General features: G+C 48.1%; 2 protein-coding genes across 18 annotated transcripts in view; one reads left to right on the top strand and one right to left on the bottom strand.

Moving 5' to 3' along the window:
• The first annotated feature begins 330 nt into the window (after positions 1 to 330).
• Positions 331 to 16,495, top strand: LOC107079013 (mucin-2). Of its 2 annotated transcripts, none has more exons than XM_069181026.1 (10): positions 331 to 1,564; positions 3,124 to 6,033; positions 6,645 to 6,757; positions 6,993 to 7,051; positions 7,335 to 7,492; positions 9,147 to 9,309; positions 9,891 to 10,082; positions 11,350 to 11,574; positions 12,819 to 12,972; positions 15,666 to 16,495. In XM_069181026.1, the coding sequence occupies exons 1-10, from the start codon at positions 1,522 to 1,524 to the stop codon at positions 15,738 to 15,740; spliced, it is 4,092 nt and encodes a 1,363-aa protein (XP_069037127.1). In that variant the 5' UTR covers positions 331 to 1,521; the 3' UTR covers positions 15,741 to 16,495. The 2 variants fall into 2 exon arrangements, with proteins under 2 accessions (XP_069037127.1, XP_015215667.2); XM_015360181.2 differs by lacking the exon at positions 331 to 1,564 and adding an exon at positions 1,591 to 2,532.
• Positions 13,904 to 18,673, bottom strand: part of LOC102690347 (trinucleotide repeat containing adaptor 6A) — a 125,605-nt gene continuing 120,835 nt past the window's right edge. For all 16 annotated transcript variants that reach the window (XM_069181014.1, XM_069181017.1, XM_015360166.2 and 13 more), the window contains one exon: positions 13,904 to 18,580. In XM_069181014.1, coding sequence (XP_069037115.1) covers positions 18,205 to 18,580 — 376 coding nt within the window. In that variant the 3' untranslated portion in view covers positions 13,904 to 18,204. The remainder of the gene's footprint in view (positions 18,581 to 18,673) is intronic.

Genomic DNA, 18,673 nt, shown 5'->3' with positions numbered 1-18,673 from the left:
GGTTGTAAAACAATTTTAAGTGGGCTATTTCACAGTGCAGTTTCTCTGTCTGACCATGGTGGGCGCAGGTGAGACCCCACACCATGACCAAGGTCTGTGCTCCGGTCCTGTATGTTGTGGCTCAGCAGACCAGTCTTTCAATGTTGCTGATCAGTTGTAGAATGATGAACAGCCATCCGTCTCATTCTGTTGCAGAACTGTTTCAGAAAGTGCTGGATTTGGTATAGTGATTAATAAGTGGTGTAATTTTGCGTGGTTGTGCACCAATAGAATATGTGTCTGAGACTGTTCTTTCTCCTGCTACAGTAAAGGTGTCCTCTGTGCTTCAGCAGTGTGCAAGTGGACTGTACCAAAGAGAGGCAAGCTCGGGGGGGGATCTGTGTTACCAGGTATCCCCCTGCCTTCCTTTATTACAAGGGCCCAGTTCTCTCCCACCACCTGACTCTATACTGTAGCTCCTCATGTTATCCTTTTATTACTAGCTGTATTTCCATTTGTCTTTCCAACTGTCCCAACGTGTCTTAGACTATCTGGTGGGGCACAGAGCTCAGAGCTGCCTGCAGATGGTACAAGACCGCAGCAGGAGGAAAAACTGTCAGTACAGTGCCACTGGGTGCATGGCAGGAGGCTGCAAGAAGCTGAAGACGGAATAAAATCCCGGGGAACATGTGAGCAGTTACCCAGGCCTTTACATCCTTTTTCTTGTCTAAACAAGATCGTTAATGTGGTCTTTGCTTTGTGTTTGGGTGAGCACAATCCCCACACTCCTCTACCACTCGGGACTGAGGCCTGCTAAAAGACATGTTGCGTGCACTGAGGGAAGTTTTCATACAGAGGATTCATAAACCAACACTGGCCCTGTGCCCACATTATGTACTTCGTTTACTCTCCGCACACGTGTTTTCGAAACCCAGTAATAAGGCTTCCTTGCCCGAGGTCCGCATTCTAGTACTCATTAAAACTCCAGGAACTTCTCGTCTTCTCCTGTCATAAACCCTAATTGCTTCCTGACCCGGATTTAAATCCGCAGTATATCAAGAATGGTGGGCAAGAAAAAAAAACACCGAGGCACCGGCTTTACAGTGATGAGGCCGGGCTGGACGGAACCGCTGCAGGGTGTAGATTAATGACGGGCAGCTGGTCCGAGTGCCGCCGTCGCCACCGCTCTCTCGCCCCGCTGTTTCCTCTCTCCGGGCGGAGCACGACGCCTGCGTTCCCTGCACACGTGTGTCTCATTTGTCGACAGTGGGATTTCCTTTACAGCCGGGAGGAAAAGCGAAGGGAGAGACGGCCTCGACGGTCCTGGCCTGTGGCGTGAAGAGGAACAGGGAGGCGCGACTGTGCGTTCGCGTTCAGTCCGGAAAGTTGGGGGGTCTTCTCTGCTCTGCGGGTGTCTCTCGCCCCGCTTGCCCACACTTATCCGTCCGTGTCGGGGGGACCTTTTCGGAGAGGCGAAACCAATCTTCTGTATGGAACACGGACAGCCGTCACATTCCGCCGTGGGATGTGCGCTGCAGCACCATGCGGCTCCACATCGCTCTGCTCCTGCTCGCTGTCCGTACAGGTAAGAGACTGGACTCCGGACAGGTCACAGACACTGGGGACGGGGCATTTTTTTCTTTCCCAGCGAGTGTTTTTTTATTTTGCCTGCCTTGTGTTTTTCGGGCGACGCGGGGTAAAAAACAAAACAAAACAACAACCACCGGTTAAGTCTCAATAAAATGTTGGTTTAAACCCGCAAGACCTTTGAGTCTTTTAAATATAAACACATTTAACCGCCGTCCAGGTTGTCCTTGAAAGCAGTTTTGGTCGTTGGTACTGCTGAATAAAGCCCTGACGATGAAGCACTTAATGCTCAGTAAGTTCGTCCTTGCACTGGGGTATAATTAGGTGACACCAGAGTTTATTCACTGGGTTCGAGTTCCCGTCGTGTGTCCCTCTCGTAAGAAATACGAGGTATTTCATGAATTTACATTTTTTTAGGCAGTTCTTGAAAAGCCACGACATCGTTTTTTCTTTTTTAAAAGAGGGTTTTGAGGTGTAAGGGAGACGAAGCAGTTCGTCGTGTTATGAAAACTCGAGTTCTCTGCTCTGAGAGGAGCGCGTTTCTCGAAGATACTCCGTGTTGTTTTGACGGGGTGTCTCTATGGGTGGGTACACCGCGATTGTGGGGGGGCTCTAGACTTAGAAAATCGGAGCAGCGGTTACAAACAATACTCTATACCGCCGAATATATATTCTGATGACCCCACAAATACCCCTCCTCCTCCTACTAAATCCTTCAGCGATCCAGACTCTCCGGACAGGAGCTGGACGTGGGTTATATTCTCCCATCAAACGGTCCAGGTGAAAACGTATCAGTGGATCAGGGGTCCTGTCTTAGGGTGTGTTCTGAGGGCGGCGAGGAGCGGTGCGCTTGTGGACCCGGTAGCTTGGCTCTGCTGTCCGGCCCAGGCAGGGCTGTCCTCACCTGGGTGGTAACTGACCCCTCAGTAGCTCGGCTGTCCGTGAGTCTGCGGTGCCAGTCCTCCGGTAAGTCCGCCTGAAATTTCCCTCGGAATCAGTGTTGCGCACCACCGCATTTAAGAACAGTATAACTATAACGTCACTTTTATAGTCCCATTTGCTGTCCCCCCCCCCCCCAATACAAACATCTTTGATAGCATCAATACCCGAATTAAGAAAAAATGAATGTATTTCTGTAGTCTAAGGATTTTCCCATTTCTGTCGTTCTTGCAGAATATGCGTGCACTGTATTTGCGCGTTGCATTTAACTGCGGTTTTTTTTTAGTACCATCCCTGTTTTAATTAAAACCGGCGTGAGGCAAGTGAAAAGCACCGTAGAAATAGTGTTAGATGGAGAGATGCCAGGGAGACGTATTGTGTTGGTATTTCACTAATGTGCCCGTGTGAACGACTGGAGTCAATTCTCTGCTGGATTCAAACTGGATTGTTTGAAACGCACTGGGATATAAATACAATCTCTGTGTGTCCCAGGTTTGCACATTCTGATGCAGTGAGCAAGAGGCCGGGACCTTGACCAACAGCAGTGCTCCTCCTATCAGCACTACATAGAGACTCAGCTCTGTTGTTGTTGTTTTTTTTTTTTGTCCTGCTGTGTAGAAATGGGGAATTCCTCAGAGGAGCATCCATCACCGACTGCATCACCCTGGCCTGCTCCTTCCTCCTGCCAGGAAACCCCTTTGTCCTACGTTTCAGGCATTCCCAGAAATTCTGAGGGCACCCAGGCCCGGCACCGGAGGAAACCGGGGAGCCCCTGGTCCTCGGAGGCACCCCCGGGTGGCAGGGGGCTCACACCGCTCTTTCTGGGGGCCCAGGAGACAGGGGGCGGTCTTGGCACGGTCACGGCAGTCCGCAACCCGAGCGCAGCCCCCACCCTCTGGCTCAGCCCCGGCACATCTGCCACATCTGATAAGGAAGTGGCCCCCCCTGCGCAGGAAGAGTGGAATAATAACCCGGATACGTCTGCTGCGGCTCTATCTCTTTCAGAGATGACCGCTGTTCTAGGCTCCTTGACTGCGAGCCAGGCGAAGGAGGGAGACCGCCCGGCGTGGCCCAGGACCCAGGGGGCAGGCCGGGCTGCAAGGGCCACTCCCCCTGGTACAGAGCCCCTGCCAGCTCTCCGCACTGACCCGCCTGCTCCATCCGCCGGTGGCACCTCTGCCCCCGCCTCTTTGTCGCTGAGCTGGTATCGGTCCTTCAGGGCTCTGGGCAGCACGGCTGTGCCCAGGGTGACAGGCCTCACTCCGTTCGCAGGAGCAGATGGGTCTCAAGCTGTTGATCCCGCGGCCTCCTCTACTGTAATCGTCCTCCACGGTGCCCGTCACACACTGACTGTGCCCAGCGGTGCCCCAGGCCTTCATCAGATGCCTTCTGAGCTGCAGACTGACCAGCGTCATCGCGCCACTGATCCCACTGATGCCACCACGGGGCAACGGCAAAAAACCATGGACACCTTTCCTCGGGGCACAGCTTCCCCTCCTGTAGCCAAGGCCTCTCCCGGTCTTGCGTGTCCCGGTTGCTACCCTTCTGCAAGAGAGCCAGCGCGAGATCCGACTGGCCTGAAATCCTTGCTCGAGGGGACTCGGAGAACGACTGATGTGGAGAGCAGAGCTGTCAGCAAGCCGGTCTCTGACTTGGGTATAGAGCGTTACAGCCACACCCCTGGGGTAACCTTCACTGGAACTGACTCAACTGTGAGTTGGCAGGGCGTAACAACGATGGCGTCTCACTCAGTTGCTCTAGAAACCACTGCTACCTCTGTGCAGCTGTCCCCCCGGGGAGGGGCCCACCTCGGGCTCACAGATGCACATTCCACGTTTCCGGTGGATGCTGGGGTTTTATTACATGTGACTGAACCAGAATTTGGCGTGAAAGTGCCCCCGGTGCACGGCACTGTTGCAGACACGGACCAAGGACAAAGAGAGGGGACGTCCAGCACAGGAAACCAAAGCAGTGTGATGATCACAGAGAGAGGGGACGTAGATGCCAGCTCGTCTCCACACAAGGTGGTTACTCTGGTTACCAGAAGCTTGTCTGACGACAAGGGGTATAATGTCTCTTTGAGAGGTGTGTCTGATGAAGATGTCCTGACGCCTGTCTCGACACAGGGGTTCAACCCCAGATCACCTACTGGTAACTCTGTCACAGAGGACCAGAGCGTGTCCTTGGGTCCTGCTGTTCCAGGAGAGACAGTCAGTGCTGATATGGCTGTCTCCCCACGGGCAGGAACAGCATTCTGGGAAGTGGAGACCAGTGTCAACGCAGGGAGCCCTCAGGAGTTATCCCCCACACTGAGGACTCAGTCAGACCGACCCCTGCCCCACTTTGACCAGTTTTCAAGTCCTGCCACTGTGACCCACACAACAGAGCCAGGATCAGTGGGCGGCACAAGCAAGGCTCTTGACCATTCGCCACATCCCCACAGCTCTGTACCACCCCAGGCTGAGACAGGCTTCTCTGGGTCAGCTGACAGATATGGCCTCACCTCTGCAACAGCATTCCCAGAGCCTTTCGCCACCTCCAGAAGGGACACCAATCCAAGCCCATTCTCAGGGAGCTCCTACTCTACCTCACTGCCATCCACGGGCACGGACACTATAGTGGATCGCATAGCAACCAGCCACCCCCCATCTCCATCTTCCTCTTCCTCCATTGAGCCACGGGGGCATTCACCTCTTCCCCAGACAGATTCCTCCCCTCCTTCTCCGAGCGACCCTCCTGCACATGATCCTCGCCTAGAGGCGGAGACGTCAGTCCTGCGAGGCACCATGCCGGTGACCAGCACATGGGAGAGTCCCCTGACGCAGTCGAGACAATGGGGGGCCGTCCCCAGAAGTCCCGAGGGACACTCCCACTTCTCTTCACCTACCCGTGCTATCACGGCTTCTCCCAGAGACCCAACTAACCCAGCGGATCCTGAGAGCTCCAGGCCCACCGGGAAGGGTCTGGATTTGAGCTCTTACACCCCATCAGCGCATCACGGTGTGGCGTCACCTTCTGTTTACGCCAGTCCAGCTGGGGGTGACACTGTCACTGACTCAGGAGCAAGAGGGAGTCCCATCTTTCCGTTGTCTGCGGCCCCCACCTCAAGGACACCCATTGTACCCGAGACACTCAGCCCCACAGTGTCGGAGGGAAAGAGTGGGAGGAGGTCAGATTCCAGAGGTACTTTTCCAACAAAGGCTTTTAACAGGAACATTAGCCTTCCCTCTTCCTCAGTTCCTACAGCCACTGTGCCTGTGAGGTCCACTGGGCTCATTCCTCACGGGACAACCAACAGAACCTCTTCCGGTCCAGTGCCTACCACATCTTTGAGCACCCGGGCTCATTCTTCTTTAACAACCTCCCGCTCCCCAGCTGTCGTACCCTCTTCTCCTGAGGGGGTATCATCTAGCACCCCTCCAGGACCGTGGCTCACAGACAAAACCCCCAGCACATCCCTTAATCCCAGGGCTGTGGGGAGTAAGGGGAGGGTTTTCATCACAGAGGACCAGCCTCCCGTCATCAAAGGTCAGTCCAAGGACAGCTGTCGCCCCTGTGTGGCGTCATGCCTTCGGCAGCACACGCACACGCACACACTGAGACTCAAGTTTATACCAGGGATGGGGAATCCTGGGCCTGGATGACTGGTGCCTCTGCAGACTTTTATCTTTCCTTGACTCATTCGTCTAAATCGTCTCGTCGCTGCCCGAATGAGACCAGTGTAACATTTTCTCTCGGCACCCCAGCAGCGGGGATCTAGAAAACCTGCAGAAACACTGGCTGTCCAGGAACAGGTTTGCCCACCCCTGATTAGACTGTCTCTGCCTTCTTAAAGTGACCCGACTCCTAACTGTGTCTCTGTGCCCGTTGTGTTCTGGTGTAAAAGTCAGTAGTAAAACAGATTTGCATTTATTAGGAGTTAAACTTGAACTCCTTTCAGCTTTTTCATGTGGAACTCTGATTTACATTCACATTTAATTGAATGTAATCACATGTAATTCACATTTACATGTGACTTTTAGTCAATCAAAACCTGGATCTTTCAGTAAATGGAAAATCCTGTATTGCATATTTACAAGTATTTGTGTTGGTATGTGCACGTGTGAGAATGAAGCACTTTCTCATTTTCTGATGTCCAGAAGAAATAGTCCAAGTCCGTCTGCTGATTGTGCTGGAGAGGGAGTCAGGGGGAGACAAGGGTCCCCCGAAATCTCTGCACCCTGAAGACCTGGAGCAGGATGCAGTCAAACAGGTAAAGCACTGACAATGTTATCCACAGCCAAGAGAAGCTCTTTGAATAGATGATTATACGCTTTATGTAAATACATATTTCGAGACCACTAAAAGGTGTTGTTTGTTTGAAATGATGTGGGTGGGTGGAGGGGGCTAATCAGAGCCACTGTCTCCTTCTGTGTGACAAATTACATGGGTGCATTAGCAGAGGCAGGGTGCTGCTCTTCTCTCACAGAGCTGCTGTTGTTCTTTAGGTGGAACCGTTTCTCCAGTCTCTGTCTGGATATCATGGTGTGCAGGCCTCCGTGACCAGGTACGGACAGCATTGCGTGCGTCTGTGTTTATGTGTCTCATCTCTGTATTTCTGTCATGTACTCTAGATACTCTAGTGCATGTGTATATACAGTATGTCAGCGCTGTTAAACTTGGATCTGGGTTTTTTATTTTTGGTGTGTAGGTATTTTTCCCAATAGAAGAAAATCTGTTCTTCTGGTGGATGAGATCTCTAGCCCATCTTCTGTCCTTGCTCTCTGTAATTCCTCTGCCTGACGCTGTGTCCCTTGCCCACCCCTCTCGCTCTCTCTCATCCACCGCAGGACAGCAGAGGTGCAGTGTGATGCCCAGTTTGGCACTGGGTCAGCACTGTCCTGGCTGGGGCGCCCAGGGTGGCTGTTGAACAGCACGGGTCTGGGTGAGGCAGTAAGGCGTGGGCTGTACGTCAGTGGGGACAGGGTCCGCAGCATCACTGTCGGAGGTAAGTGTGGCAGGGTGCCACGGGACATGTGTATTCTTGCTCTAGGGGAGATCTGACCTGCTCATCTGAGCTTTTTGTCTTGTGCAGATGTTTGAAAAAACACATCCATGTGTTTTTAATGCATGTTTTTTTCCAATCTATTTTTATCGACTTCATATACCTGTCGATCTACAGTCACTTTGTTCTATAATAGCAGGGATGTCAAGTCTCACACTTTGGCCTTGAGGTTGACACTGGAGCTGTGCATGTTTCTCTGAAACACAGCCAGGCCTTAACATCTCTATAACTGACGTGTGTCTAAGGGTGCGATCTGTATGCCCCAGCTTAAAGGGAGGGTAACAGCATTATGTGGTTGGACTGATTATTGCTCAGGCATAGCCAGCCCAGCTTCTGGAGAGCCACAGTCCAGCAGGTTTTCTGGTCAACGTTAAACTCCCCCACACACCTGGAGCAATTTAATCTTAACCACTTCAGCAAGTGACTAGTTCAGTTAAGCACAATAGAGATCATAAGAACTAAAGATTGCAACACACTCTGCACACACTGGAGGACGGCGGGTGACTGATCCTTACTTCAGCTTTAATAACACGTGGTCCATTGCTGATTGAAAGTGTGACATGTGAGATTGGTCATCTCTCTTCTAGCGGAGGAAGGAAAGTTAGAAAAATGTTCCAGAATCAGTGGATGCACAGCGATGAGGGTGAAACACATGGCTGTTGTCAGCCGGAGTTGTTTTGCTGTGTGTGGGGGGGCTGGGAGTGCGCTGTGTTGACAGTTTCACACAGTAGACGTTGAGATAAGCTGGTGGCTTGTGGCCCCTGGACCTCAGCCGCTTCCTCCTCCTGACTGCAGGACAGCTCTGGCCCCACCCTCCGGTTCTGTGAGCATCTCTTTCCTCTGTCTCGGGCTTTCTTCCTACACCCTCTCTCAACACCTCCGCTGGAATCGTAATGTGGATCCTGGTGGCCTACCCACTTACAGGTCAGGATCTGGCTGCTCCAGAGTTCTCCAGTGGAGAGGTGTGGAAAGGTCTCACTGCCTAGATAATACTGTTATTCTTCTCTTGCTCTGTCTCACTGTGTGAAACTGAAATTTAAAATTGGCTTTGATGACAACCCCATTCGTTGTCTTGCCAACATGCTCAGTGCCCCCACCGATCTGCACTGTCCTACCCTGACAGGATAAAGATGATGGGTCTTTACTTAAACTAGGGTGAAGTGATTTCAAACCCAGGACAAGAAGCTTTAATTAATGCAAAGGGCTGGTGGGAGTCAGGAACAAGTTGCCCAGCTATGTTGTCTGATGTGTGTCATGATGATACCCTGACTTCTTTCAAGAAACAACTGGAGGAGATCCTCAGACCAATTAGCTCTTAAAGCCTAATGAGCTATGTGGGCTGAATGTCCTCCTCTCATTTGCACTCATCTCACCCCTTCGTCTCTCTCTGCTCGTGATCGGTAGCGGTCAGATTAATTTGCCAAGTAGGCGGCTGTCACTGGTGCTCCAATTAGTCTGCACTCACCTTTGGTTTGTTTCTCGTCCATAAAGAACATATCCTGCTGGCCTTTCATCAAGGACTGAATCAAGCTCAGGTTTGCGGTGTAGTGTCTGTGTTTGTTGCTGATTCTCTCCCTTCCCCCCCCCACCAACACAGAGCTGCAGTCTGATCTGTGCACCTGGCTGTTCCAGTGCCCACCAGGGTTCCAGTGCCAGCCGGCTGGATTGGGCAACGCCAGCTGCTCCTCGCTGTGCCACACAGACTACTGCAAGCACAGCGGCATCTGCACCCACCACAGCGGTCAGCAGCCGGCGTGCCAGTGAGTAACACAGGGCACTCTGCTGTGATTGTGCGTCAGCGGTTGTGTAGCTGCAGACATAAAAGAAAATGACATCCGGTACCTGAAATAGGGGGTCAAGAATTAAATGGGTTTGGGGAAACTCATGCTTTTTGACTAGACTTTTTTTTGTCAATGCTGAGATTTTTTTCCAGCTAGTGAAAATGTCATAGCGAAGTCATTCAACCAAGAAATTCATCACACATGCCTGCAACTCTACGGTCCTATAAAAGCACTGGAACCCTGTTATGTTAACTCAATTCCTAGAATATTTTGGCTACAACTTGCTGGGATCCACGAGTGTTGAATAAACCTGAAAAAGGCTGGTTTCCCGGGTGGCCGAACCAGTGAAGTATGTGTTCGGGATGCAGGTTGAGCCCTCTAGTCCAGACCCTGGTGGGGCCGGTCTGGCTGTAACTAGGAATCCAGCAGGAGCAAGAGCCAAGGTTCCCATCCTGTGTGCATTACAGTGAATAAACTGCTCTATGACCTTGTTTCTGCTGCAGGCGGGGGGGAGTGTAGAGGCTGTGTCTCCCCGGCTCACCCCTGCCCCTGTCCCGCAGGTGCCCAGTAGGGGAGGATTTCTGGTTCATGGGCCGGAGGTGCGACTACAGGATGACGCGGCAGAGGCTGGTGGGCATTGCCCTGGGGGCGCTGCTGTCCTTGGCGGGGCTCATGGCCGCCCTCTCCTGCCTGGCGCTCCGGCGCTTCAAGGCCATGCTGATCCGGGCCAAGGTGGACCAGACCCGCAGCAGGTAGGAGCGCGGTCCGCGTGGCCCAGAGGCCGTGCCAGCGGAAACGGAGGGGGAGAGGAGCTGACGCCCTAGTGAGGCAGGGAGAGGAGCTCTTAACCCACAGCCCCCCGAAGACAGGCTAGCGCCCCGGGGTTGGCTGATAGAGAGGGATGGTCAGCAGAGGCATCTACACCCAGAGATCCTACAACCAGCTAGAGGTTCACTCAAGCGCCCAACATCCGAGCAGGTCAGGAAGAGCACGGAGAGGGGAGGATCATGATCCAAACTCAACACTCGCCCCTTTCCCAGGGCCTGTCTGAGTGGCCAGATTTCTATGTGTGTAAAACTGTATGCTCTGTTTGATTTTTTTTTTACTTTTTAATGTCTTTATCACTGTACTGCATCCTGGGGTGTGGGTTGACAATGATGATGATGATGATGATATTGTGTTGCACAGTGAGGGGGCCTCCTGTGGCTAGGCAGTCACCTAGTTCACCTTTAGCCTGCGGTGGGCTGCTAGTGGTATTATGGCTGCTGACAATAAATACATGATAAATAAATGATTATTAGCTCAGTTTGCACAGGGGGGCACTCTTAGTACCCCATCTTGTTAGCCCTTCGGCTGTATATAATAACTTTCATCTGGAATGAGGAAGAAAAGGGGGGCTGAGGGAGAGGGGCTTCTCTCCAGAATTCATGCATCCTGCCTCTGCTCATCCCCCGCTTCCTGTGTCCGAGACACAGCGTGACACACGCAGCAGGAAGGAACAGGCAGACAGGGACCCCAGCACTCTCGCGCCCTCTCCTGCCCTCTGGAGATACGGCCCAGCACTTCGCCTACCTCGCAGGAGAGGCAGCGAGAGCCCAACCCACTCTCCCCTGGCACTTCCGGCTCTCGCAAGCAGCTTCACAGGAGCGGGTGGGAAGGAATTAGAGGGCTTTATAGCTGGAAACGTATTTGAGGTGTCCTCAAAATTTTTTCCCTGGCCTTTACCAGTAATAATCCCCATCTCTGAACTGGCCTCATCACTCTGCTCTCCTCCCCACTGATAGCTGATGGGTGGTGGGCCTACTGTTTCCACTTGTGGGAGGTGGGGTGTCATGTTATTCTTAGATATTCTTCTGCCTGTACACCTGATAAATGTGTGACTTTGCAGAGCACTTTGATATAGGATCGTGCTCAGTGTAAACAAGCTGTGTGAATTAAGCTCATTGCAGACATGCATGCCTGGACCTGTGCTGTGTGGTGTCCAGAGACCTGCGGTGCTTAAAGTGTCTTATGCTGTAGTTACCGCAGGTTCAGCCGTTTCGATGACCTGTCGGGCCGGTTCTGGGCTCAGTCCTGGCCTGGCTCAGCTGCAGACTCCCTGGACAACCCGGCTTTCAGCCGCTCCGACGAGCTGCTGCACCTGCGGGCGCTTGATCGCACCTGCTGCTACCACGACGACTCCCTCTCCATCAGCTCCACCTACCCCGGCAGCGGGGCGCACCTGAACACCGTTTACTCACGCAGGTAAGAGGGGGTGCCTCCTGGGACTCGTCCTCTACTGATTTAAAGTTAAACCCCCATTTAAATGGACTTGTTTGCCACAATTTCTTAAAATGAGATCTTTAGCCCTTACAATCTCACTTTTACATAGAGAGAAAAGGTAAATGCCCAAGAGTCTTGATTGACTAATTATTTTATAGTGTCACTCACGCAAAGGCATCCCGAAGGCAGAAAGACTACTTAAATAGGCTTGCTTACACTGCACTACCTGAAGTGCCTAGAGGTTATCATAGGCATCGAAATGCCACACTGCCGCCATCTAATGCAACAGGACTTGCCCACATGCCCTCAGTGGTATCCTGCGGGGGCAGGCGGGGCAGCTGGTGGTTAGGGCGCTGCAAAAACAAACTGGAGCATCCACACAATGGACTGGGTGGGAACCCTTAGAACAACATTCCCATCAAAGCCTAGTCCCTTCTCCAGTGGGTGGAATAGTATTTTCTCTCGCTGTGCTCCCTCCTCCCACCCTTCCCCTGCATGGACAGAGTCAAAGGGCATCTTAACACAGCAGGCCTAGAACAACATTACCACCAACCGCCGGCAGCTGATTACAGCTCCTGTGGAAAACAGCCTTTGTTTTCAGCAGCGTGTGTGTATATCCCAGGCTCTACATCCTTACCTCTTGTTGCAAACCAGCAGCAGCACATGTTCCAGTTAAACGGAAAACCTTCTTACAAGTGTTGTTTGGATCTGGCAAGAGTGAGTGCACTGTGTTGCAATACTTTTTCTGAGGAGTTTCATGGATAGCCAGATTTTGGGGTTATATAAGGTGCTAGGACTTAACTTACATGTTGAAAAGCAGTATTTTTTTAATGTCAGGTAAAGGGAACTAAAGCCCTTTATACACTAAACACTGTAGACTTATACACTGAAGTCCCTCATGCGTGAGAAAGAAGCAATCAGGTTCTGGAACCAGTTGCTGGAAGGCCAAAAGAAAGGGCAGCCAACAGCACCCTCTGGTGGTGAAATGTGGTATTTCTCACAAGGGTAATCTGGCCTTACCTTTTCTAGCAAATAATTCTTGCTTGCAATGCAGGTCTCCTCTGTCACACTGAAAACACTTTGCAAGTACATAAATTTTATGATGCCATGCAATTGTTTTTCTCAAGAGCAACTTGTGTGCATGCTGCAACCCTAGATGTTTCCAAGATTTGAAACGGAGCTTGCTAACATTATCCCTCTGTTTACATTGGCCCTTTTGGCTGTAGCTCCCATTACAATTGGGGCCTAAGCGATGGCAGCATCAACGACTGCATGGCCGACTCGGGGAAGGCCAGCGACCTCTCCGTCTGCAGCTGGCCCATCGAGCCCATTCAGTGGACACCCTTCCCTCTCCTCCACCAGCTGGGCATTCAGAGAGCGGTGAGTCACAAACATCTGCACACAGGGGGACAGGGGGACGAATGGCTCTAACCCAGAGCTCACTAGCGGGAGTGTGACCTGTGCTGCTTCCCAGGGGTCAAGTAAACTCCGCTGTCATGTGTACTGGAGGTGGCGAGAACTTTGTTGAGAAGCAGAGATTTCTACTACTGAAATGACAAGTCCCTGTCAACCTCCAGCTCCTCCCAATGGTCTTACTTCTAGTGCGTGTTGAAGCAGACATTAATCAGAGCCCTATTTTCAAGTTTTACAACTGTGATTATAAAAAATGTAGTTGTCCTATAAAATGATTCACTTAAAAATGTGTCAGTTACAAGTAACAGCTTACTGCAATAGCAGCAGGACAGGTCTTACAGACAAGTGCAGGTAAAAGCTTCACTGGTCAAGTGCCAGTATTTTTTTCAAGGGTGCTATTACATCCTTTTTCCAACTGTTTCATCCCACTTGGGGTCGCAGGGGAGCTGGAGCCTAGCCAGGGCCTTGCACCCAGTGCTGGCGAGATACACCCTTGATGGGACGCTAGTCCATCACAGGGCAGCCAGACAGACAACTCATTAAGAAATGTCTAGACACTGAGGCCACAGCTGTTGTGGTGAGACATGTGAAGCACACACCCTGCGCTCTCTGGTTTCTTCATTCCATTTTGTTGAGATGCAGTGTGGAATAAATGGAGAAAAGTTAAGTTACCATAGGCTGATATGTTTTTTTGGAACTTTAAATAAGGACCAGGGCTGCAAAGAAACAGTCCAAAGGCTGCTAATACTCACAGGTTGATGTGGACACAGCTGCAGGAAAGCATGAATGTGCCCTAAATTGTGTACTGCAGGTTGAACGGTGAAGTGTGGTGAATAGTTTTCGGTGCTCAAACACTGCATAGTAAAACAAAATATGCCTCTGAAGTGCACAGACAAAATTGGAATATTTACAAAATATTTTATTGGTTTAAATAGCATTTATTCTAACACAGGCCTTCAGGCAACAAAGCCTTACACAGAATAAAATGCAAAATTCAAGGAAAGAAAACAGACATCAACATTGTTACGGTTTTATTGTGGGTTGTACCCGAGTTATACAGCTTCATATTCTGATGCAGAGATCAGCGTGACTTTACAAACAGTTATCAGTCTACAAGTACAGTCAACAAAAGACCTAATGTCTAGTCTACACCATTTTACATATTTAAGAGCACTAAAATTTAAACGCAAGCAATAAAGAAAATAAAATGACAGCATCAGTGGAAACATTCATCACACAATTGACAGTTTCTACCTTGTATTATTCTTTAGTCAAAATTCTTACCAATAAAAATAAGGATTGTCCTTCAAAAAGTGCAGTTCCCCAAGATAAAATTCTCAAATGACCCCAGGAAGACTGTAAAAGGGTGCTTCCGGTTCATTTAAGAACAGTTGGTAATTTAGACTTATTGTTTTCTATACATTGTTTAAACAGTCTACCAAAGCAATGTGCATAACAGCAGAATTGTAAGTGAGCACTTCAAACTTTTCATCTTAAAAAAAACAAAACAATCCGCAGTATTCCATTTGCTATTCACAGTCCGCTTGGGGGCACCTGTGAACTGTAATATCGCAAAGAAATGCTCTGCTACAGCTGGCCAATTTATTCATTTTCATGTACAACTTTAAGTCATGGCACACGTGTTGTATGAAGTTTTCAATCCCCTTACTGCTCCAGGAAGCCAGGATTGTTTAAAGCAAACACACATGGGCACGGCAGCCTTGTGAACTTCACACTGCATAGAGTTTTCTGTCTTATTCCCCACCCCCATAGTAGAAGTCAAAAAGATTCCAGGCTAATTTTTTTTTTCTTTGTGCTGCTTTTACTAAAGCTTTTTTTAGGGTTTACAAAATGACAAGACAGCAATGCTCACAGTATGAAAAGTCAAATTAGCACATTGTTAAACAGTAGGAACCATTGAAAAGACAAGGGTGCATTAAATTTGCTTATAGTGGACACATTTTAAAAGAATTACATTTACCCATACAAAAGTAGAATGTCTGACCAACCCTAATTCCTCCACTTCTACCTGCCAATACAAAAAGGACTGCAAAGGAACAATGGGGATTGTACATTGCCATTTTCACTTTCCCTCATAGGAGCTGTTTATGCACAGGTGACATTCCCAGCACGCACATTGTTCAGCCTTCACACAAGAAGCAGTCCCCTTTTCCCTCTCCCTACCCCACCCAATCCCATTTGGCATTACAGTAGGCCTTTCACAATGCCCCGTGAGACAGTATTGTCCTACATCAAACAGCTCTTTACCACATTACACAGTAAAGCGGATGAAAACCAGAAGGCAGAATGTTACAAAACAAAACAAAAAAAAAAAGACTTTGTAGGCGCCACTGGCTTTTCCCTATTCTGTGTTCATTAGCTCCTCTTGCTATGGAAAAATCAAGTCGCCTGGGGGGGGCTTTTTCAGATCAGTGTTGCTGAAACAACTCAGAACCATGGTCACACAGAGACGCACACCAAAAGCTCACGGGAAAACAAAGATAGCTACCTTGGGCACAGAACAAGTCTACTCACAAAAACAAAGTACCCAAGCCACCTATGCTCAGCACTACATCTACATCTAGATGAGCTGGGGGCATTTTCAATGTTGTGTTACAACTTGCAATAGATAATGCCTCAACCCCACATCTCTATTTCAGAGCAAGACACATCGGCCTCACTCATACTGCGAGGGGATGGAGCTGGTAGACCTGGAGAGAACCTGGACTGCTTAAAGAAAACCACGAGCCCCCGAACAAAACAGCTAAATACAAGTCACGTTACAGTGGACTATCCAAAACGCATCTCAACATCCACAGCATTCCCCTTGCTATTTATAAAGTATACATACCAAGTACAACTTTATTCAGTACTGTATATACACTAAGTGCAAATCCAAGGCTTTTAACTTTAATTTTCATATATTTTTTTAAAAGCAACCTGTATTCTAGTTTGTAACAATATGCGCAACTCAAGTCTGGGGTTAAGCAAATAAATCATATTTGGTAGAATGTACTTAATAATGGTTCAAATACTGGCACTCCACTATTAAGCCTGTGTAATACTCAAGATTTCCTTTGACTAAGGGTTGAATTGTATTCACTCTGGAGAACTTTTCAAAAACACCTTTTTTAAAAATAGCTGCAAGTTCTACCTTTTGAGATAAAGCTAAAACACAAGAATACTACCTAAAAACAAAAGAATTAAGGTCCATGGCTTAGCCTAATGCTGACTTCTTTCTCTTGTTGAAGCTTTTTATCAGTTGTGCATCATTGTAGTAACTAAATCAATATTGTAAATAGTTTGTATATATATAATGTACATTTTTTTCTGCACGCATTTAACTACCAGTAAAAGATTACATTCACCACTGTTCTAGCCTTCCAGAGCCTCTTCATTACTGAGGCTTGGCATTTCAAAAGACAAACCTGCGTTCAAAAATAAACAACAACAACAACAACAACAATAAACACGTACTGAGCAGCCAAAACGTCATGATTTATTAATATTGTAAGGAACTTCAGAATTCAACACAACCAAACTGTACACATTACAATCACATTCTATTTGTAAACAGTTAAAAGCCACTTGACTTGTTGCATCTTCGGACACAATTAGAATCAAGGCAATGAAATGTGGGCGACTTTTGCACTGTTATAAAATCTCAACCTTGTTTTGTCTCTTGAACGACCCAACGAGGTTTTTTTTTTGTTTAGAACACCATTTGTGGCAAGGTGAGAAAAGGTTTTGCAAACAACGTATCTGTAATTACGTCTTAAACATTTAAAACTTTTTTTACAACAACAAAAAAATGATTCTGTAAGCCATGTACCTGGTTACAGTATGCATAGTTACGGATTTCGGCTTTTCTCTTTTTTTAAAGTACAACAGTTAAAGTCACAAAGAGCAAAAAACACTGAGCCACTCATAATGGGAATAAAGGGAAGAAAAACGACAAAGATAGCGATTCAGCAAACCACCTCCACTCACTAATAAAAAGACAGCATTTCAGAAAGCAGTAATGTAGAACATCTCCAGCTTAAAGCAGTTATTTGGCAGAGAAAAACTTACAGAGCTATAAGTAGTTTCAGTGCTAAAAGTTGGATTTTCCTACAAGAAACTACAGGAGTTTCTACTGGGGGAAACTGGGTATATTTCCTGAGAACCATGCTCGTTATTTAGCAGACGAGAGGAATAAGATTAAAAAAAATAAACCAAACATGGCCAAACACTGATCAGTATTCCCAGAGATAGAAAGCTTCGTCTTCATCCTCAATATAATTTCCATCTTTTTTTTTCTTTTGTGTTTTTTTTAGTACTTTTTCTTTTTTATATTTTTTTAACTTTTTTACACTTTATTTTTAAAATGAAGGAAGAGTAAACACTTTTTTTCCTCAAAAAAGTCTGTAAACAAGAGGGCACGACATGGGTGCCTCCTAAACAAAATTGAAAGCCTATTTGAAAGTGCTGTTCCCCCTGGCTTGCAGGCTGGGTTTGCAAGTCACAGCTGTGGCTACAGTTTTTTAGACTGCAGAGCTAAATTCTTTAGTTTTAAACACAAAAAATTGGTGCAATACTTTTTTTTTCTTTTAATATCATCAAATAATCCTAAGTCAGCATTTATATCTTGATCTTAAACTCCACACTACCACAATAAGGTAGACATATATCAAGGCATAGTAGAGCGCACACTTAAGAACATCCTTGAGTAAACAACTACACTGGAACTGTCGGCTCCCTCGATATTGCAGATTATACTGAGAAAAACGACATTCAGTGCAAAGTTAAAAAAAAGCTCATACTCCAACATTGTCAGCAAACAAATGCAATAAAAAGAAAAACAAATTAAAAATTGGAATTCAAATAAACATGATGAAAAAACATTAAATGAGCTCATTTGAAGCAGTTTTTTTTCTCGTATGAAGAGCACTACCTGGAAGTGTAAATATATCCTTTCACATTATAATATTGGCCTGTATGATTCAAGTATTCGAACTGATATGTTTTGGGCTAAAACAAAGTGGAAAAATGTGCAGAAAAAGTAACTTGTTTCCACAGGGTGACCCCGTCTTTTTTTCTTTTTCTTTTTTTTGAAGGTGGAAAAGAAAAGTCCAAACTAGTGCCGTTTGTTTTCTTCTTGTTATTATTTGTTTTTACACGTTGAGGTCACAGTTCTTAAGTCAGAAGGTGAAAGGTGTTTCAGATGGAGTCTCCAGCTCCTGTCAAGTGGTCGACAGGAAGGAAGGAGTTGATGGGGGATGGGCTGCCGATTCCCCGGCCCTCACTGCCACTGGGGTTCCCCCATAGGCTAGTGGAATAGTTAGAAGCACCCCAGAGGGAAGTGCCGTGAAGGTCTCCACTGCCAGCTCCTGACAGCCCAGCACCGTTCCAGTGATTTGGATCATTGCGGTTGGAGAAAGGGTGGGAACTCTCAATGGATCCGATTCGGTTCTGAGAGACACCCAGAGCCTGCCAGCCGGGCGAGGCAGTCATGGACTGGCCTTGTGCAAAGAAACGGCTAATTTCCTCTTCACTAGCAAACTCAGCAAGAATAGTAGTGTTCCCTAAAACGCACCTGAGGATAGAGCATTGTGAAACATCGGTTAATGACGGGAAAGGGAAAGCGAAATAAGGACAAAGGCTTATTCTTGATGTTCGTGGGCTTGAA

The sequence above is a fragment of the Lepisosteus oculatus genome, chromosome 19 (assembly GCF_040954835.1).
Source record: "Lepisosteus oculatus isolate fLepOcu1 chromosome 19, fLepOcu1.hap2, whole genome shotgun sequence".
In the NCBI taxonomy this organism is placed as follows: Eukaryota; Metazoa; Chordata; class Actinopteri; order Semionotiformes; family Lepisosteidae; genus Lepisosteus; species Lepisosteus oculatus.
Note: the sequence above shows the minus strand (reverse complement) of the source record. Positions and strands in the feature narration are given on the sequence as shown.

What these genes read in the sequence shown, in the direction of transcription:
- LOC107079013 (XM_069181026.1), top strand. Translation starts at nt 1,522, where the DNA reads ATGCGGCTCCACATCGCTCTGCTCCTGCTCGCTGTCCGTACAG. An exon ending in CCTGCTCGCTGTCCGTACAG is followed by an intron (nt 1,565 to 3,123) that starts GTAAGAGACTGG and finishes CCTGCTGTGTAG; the next exon opens with AAATGGGGAATTCCTCAGAG. An exon ending in GTGGACCAGACCCGCAGCAG is followed by an intron (nt 10,083 to 11,349) that starts GTAGGAGCGCGG and finishes CTTATGCTGTAG; the next exon opens with TTACCGCAGGTTCAGCCGTT.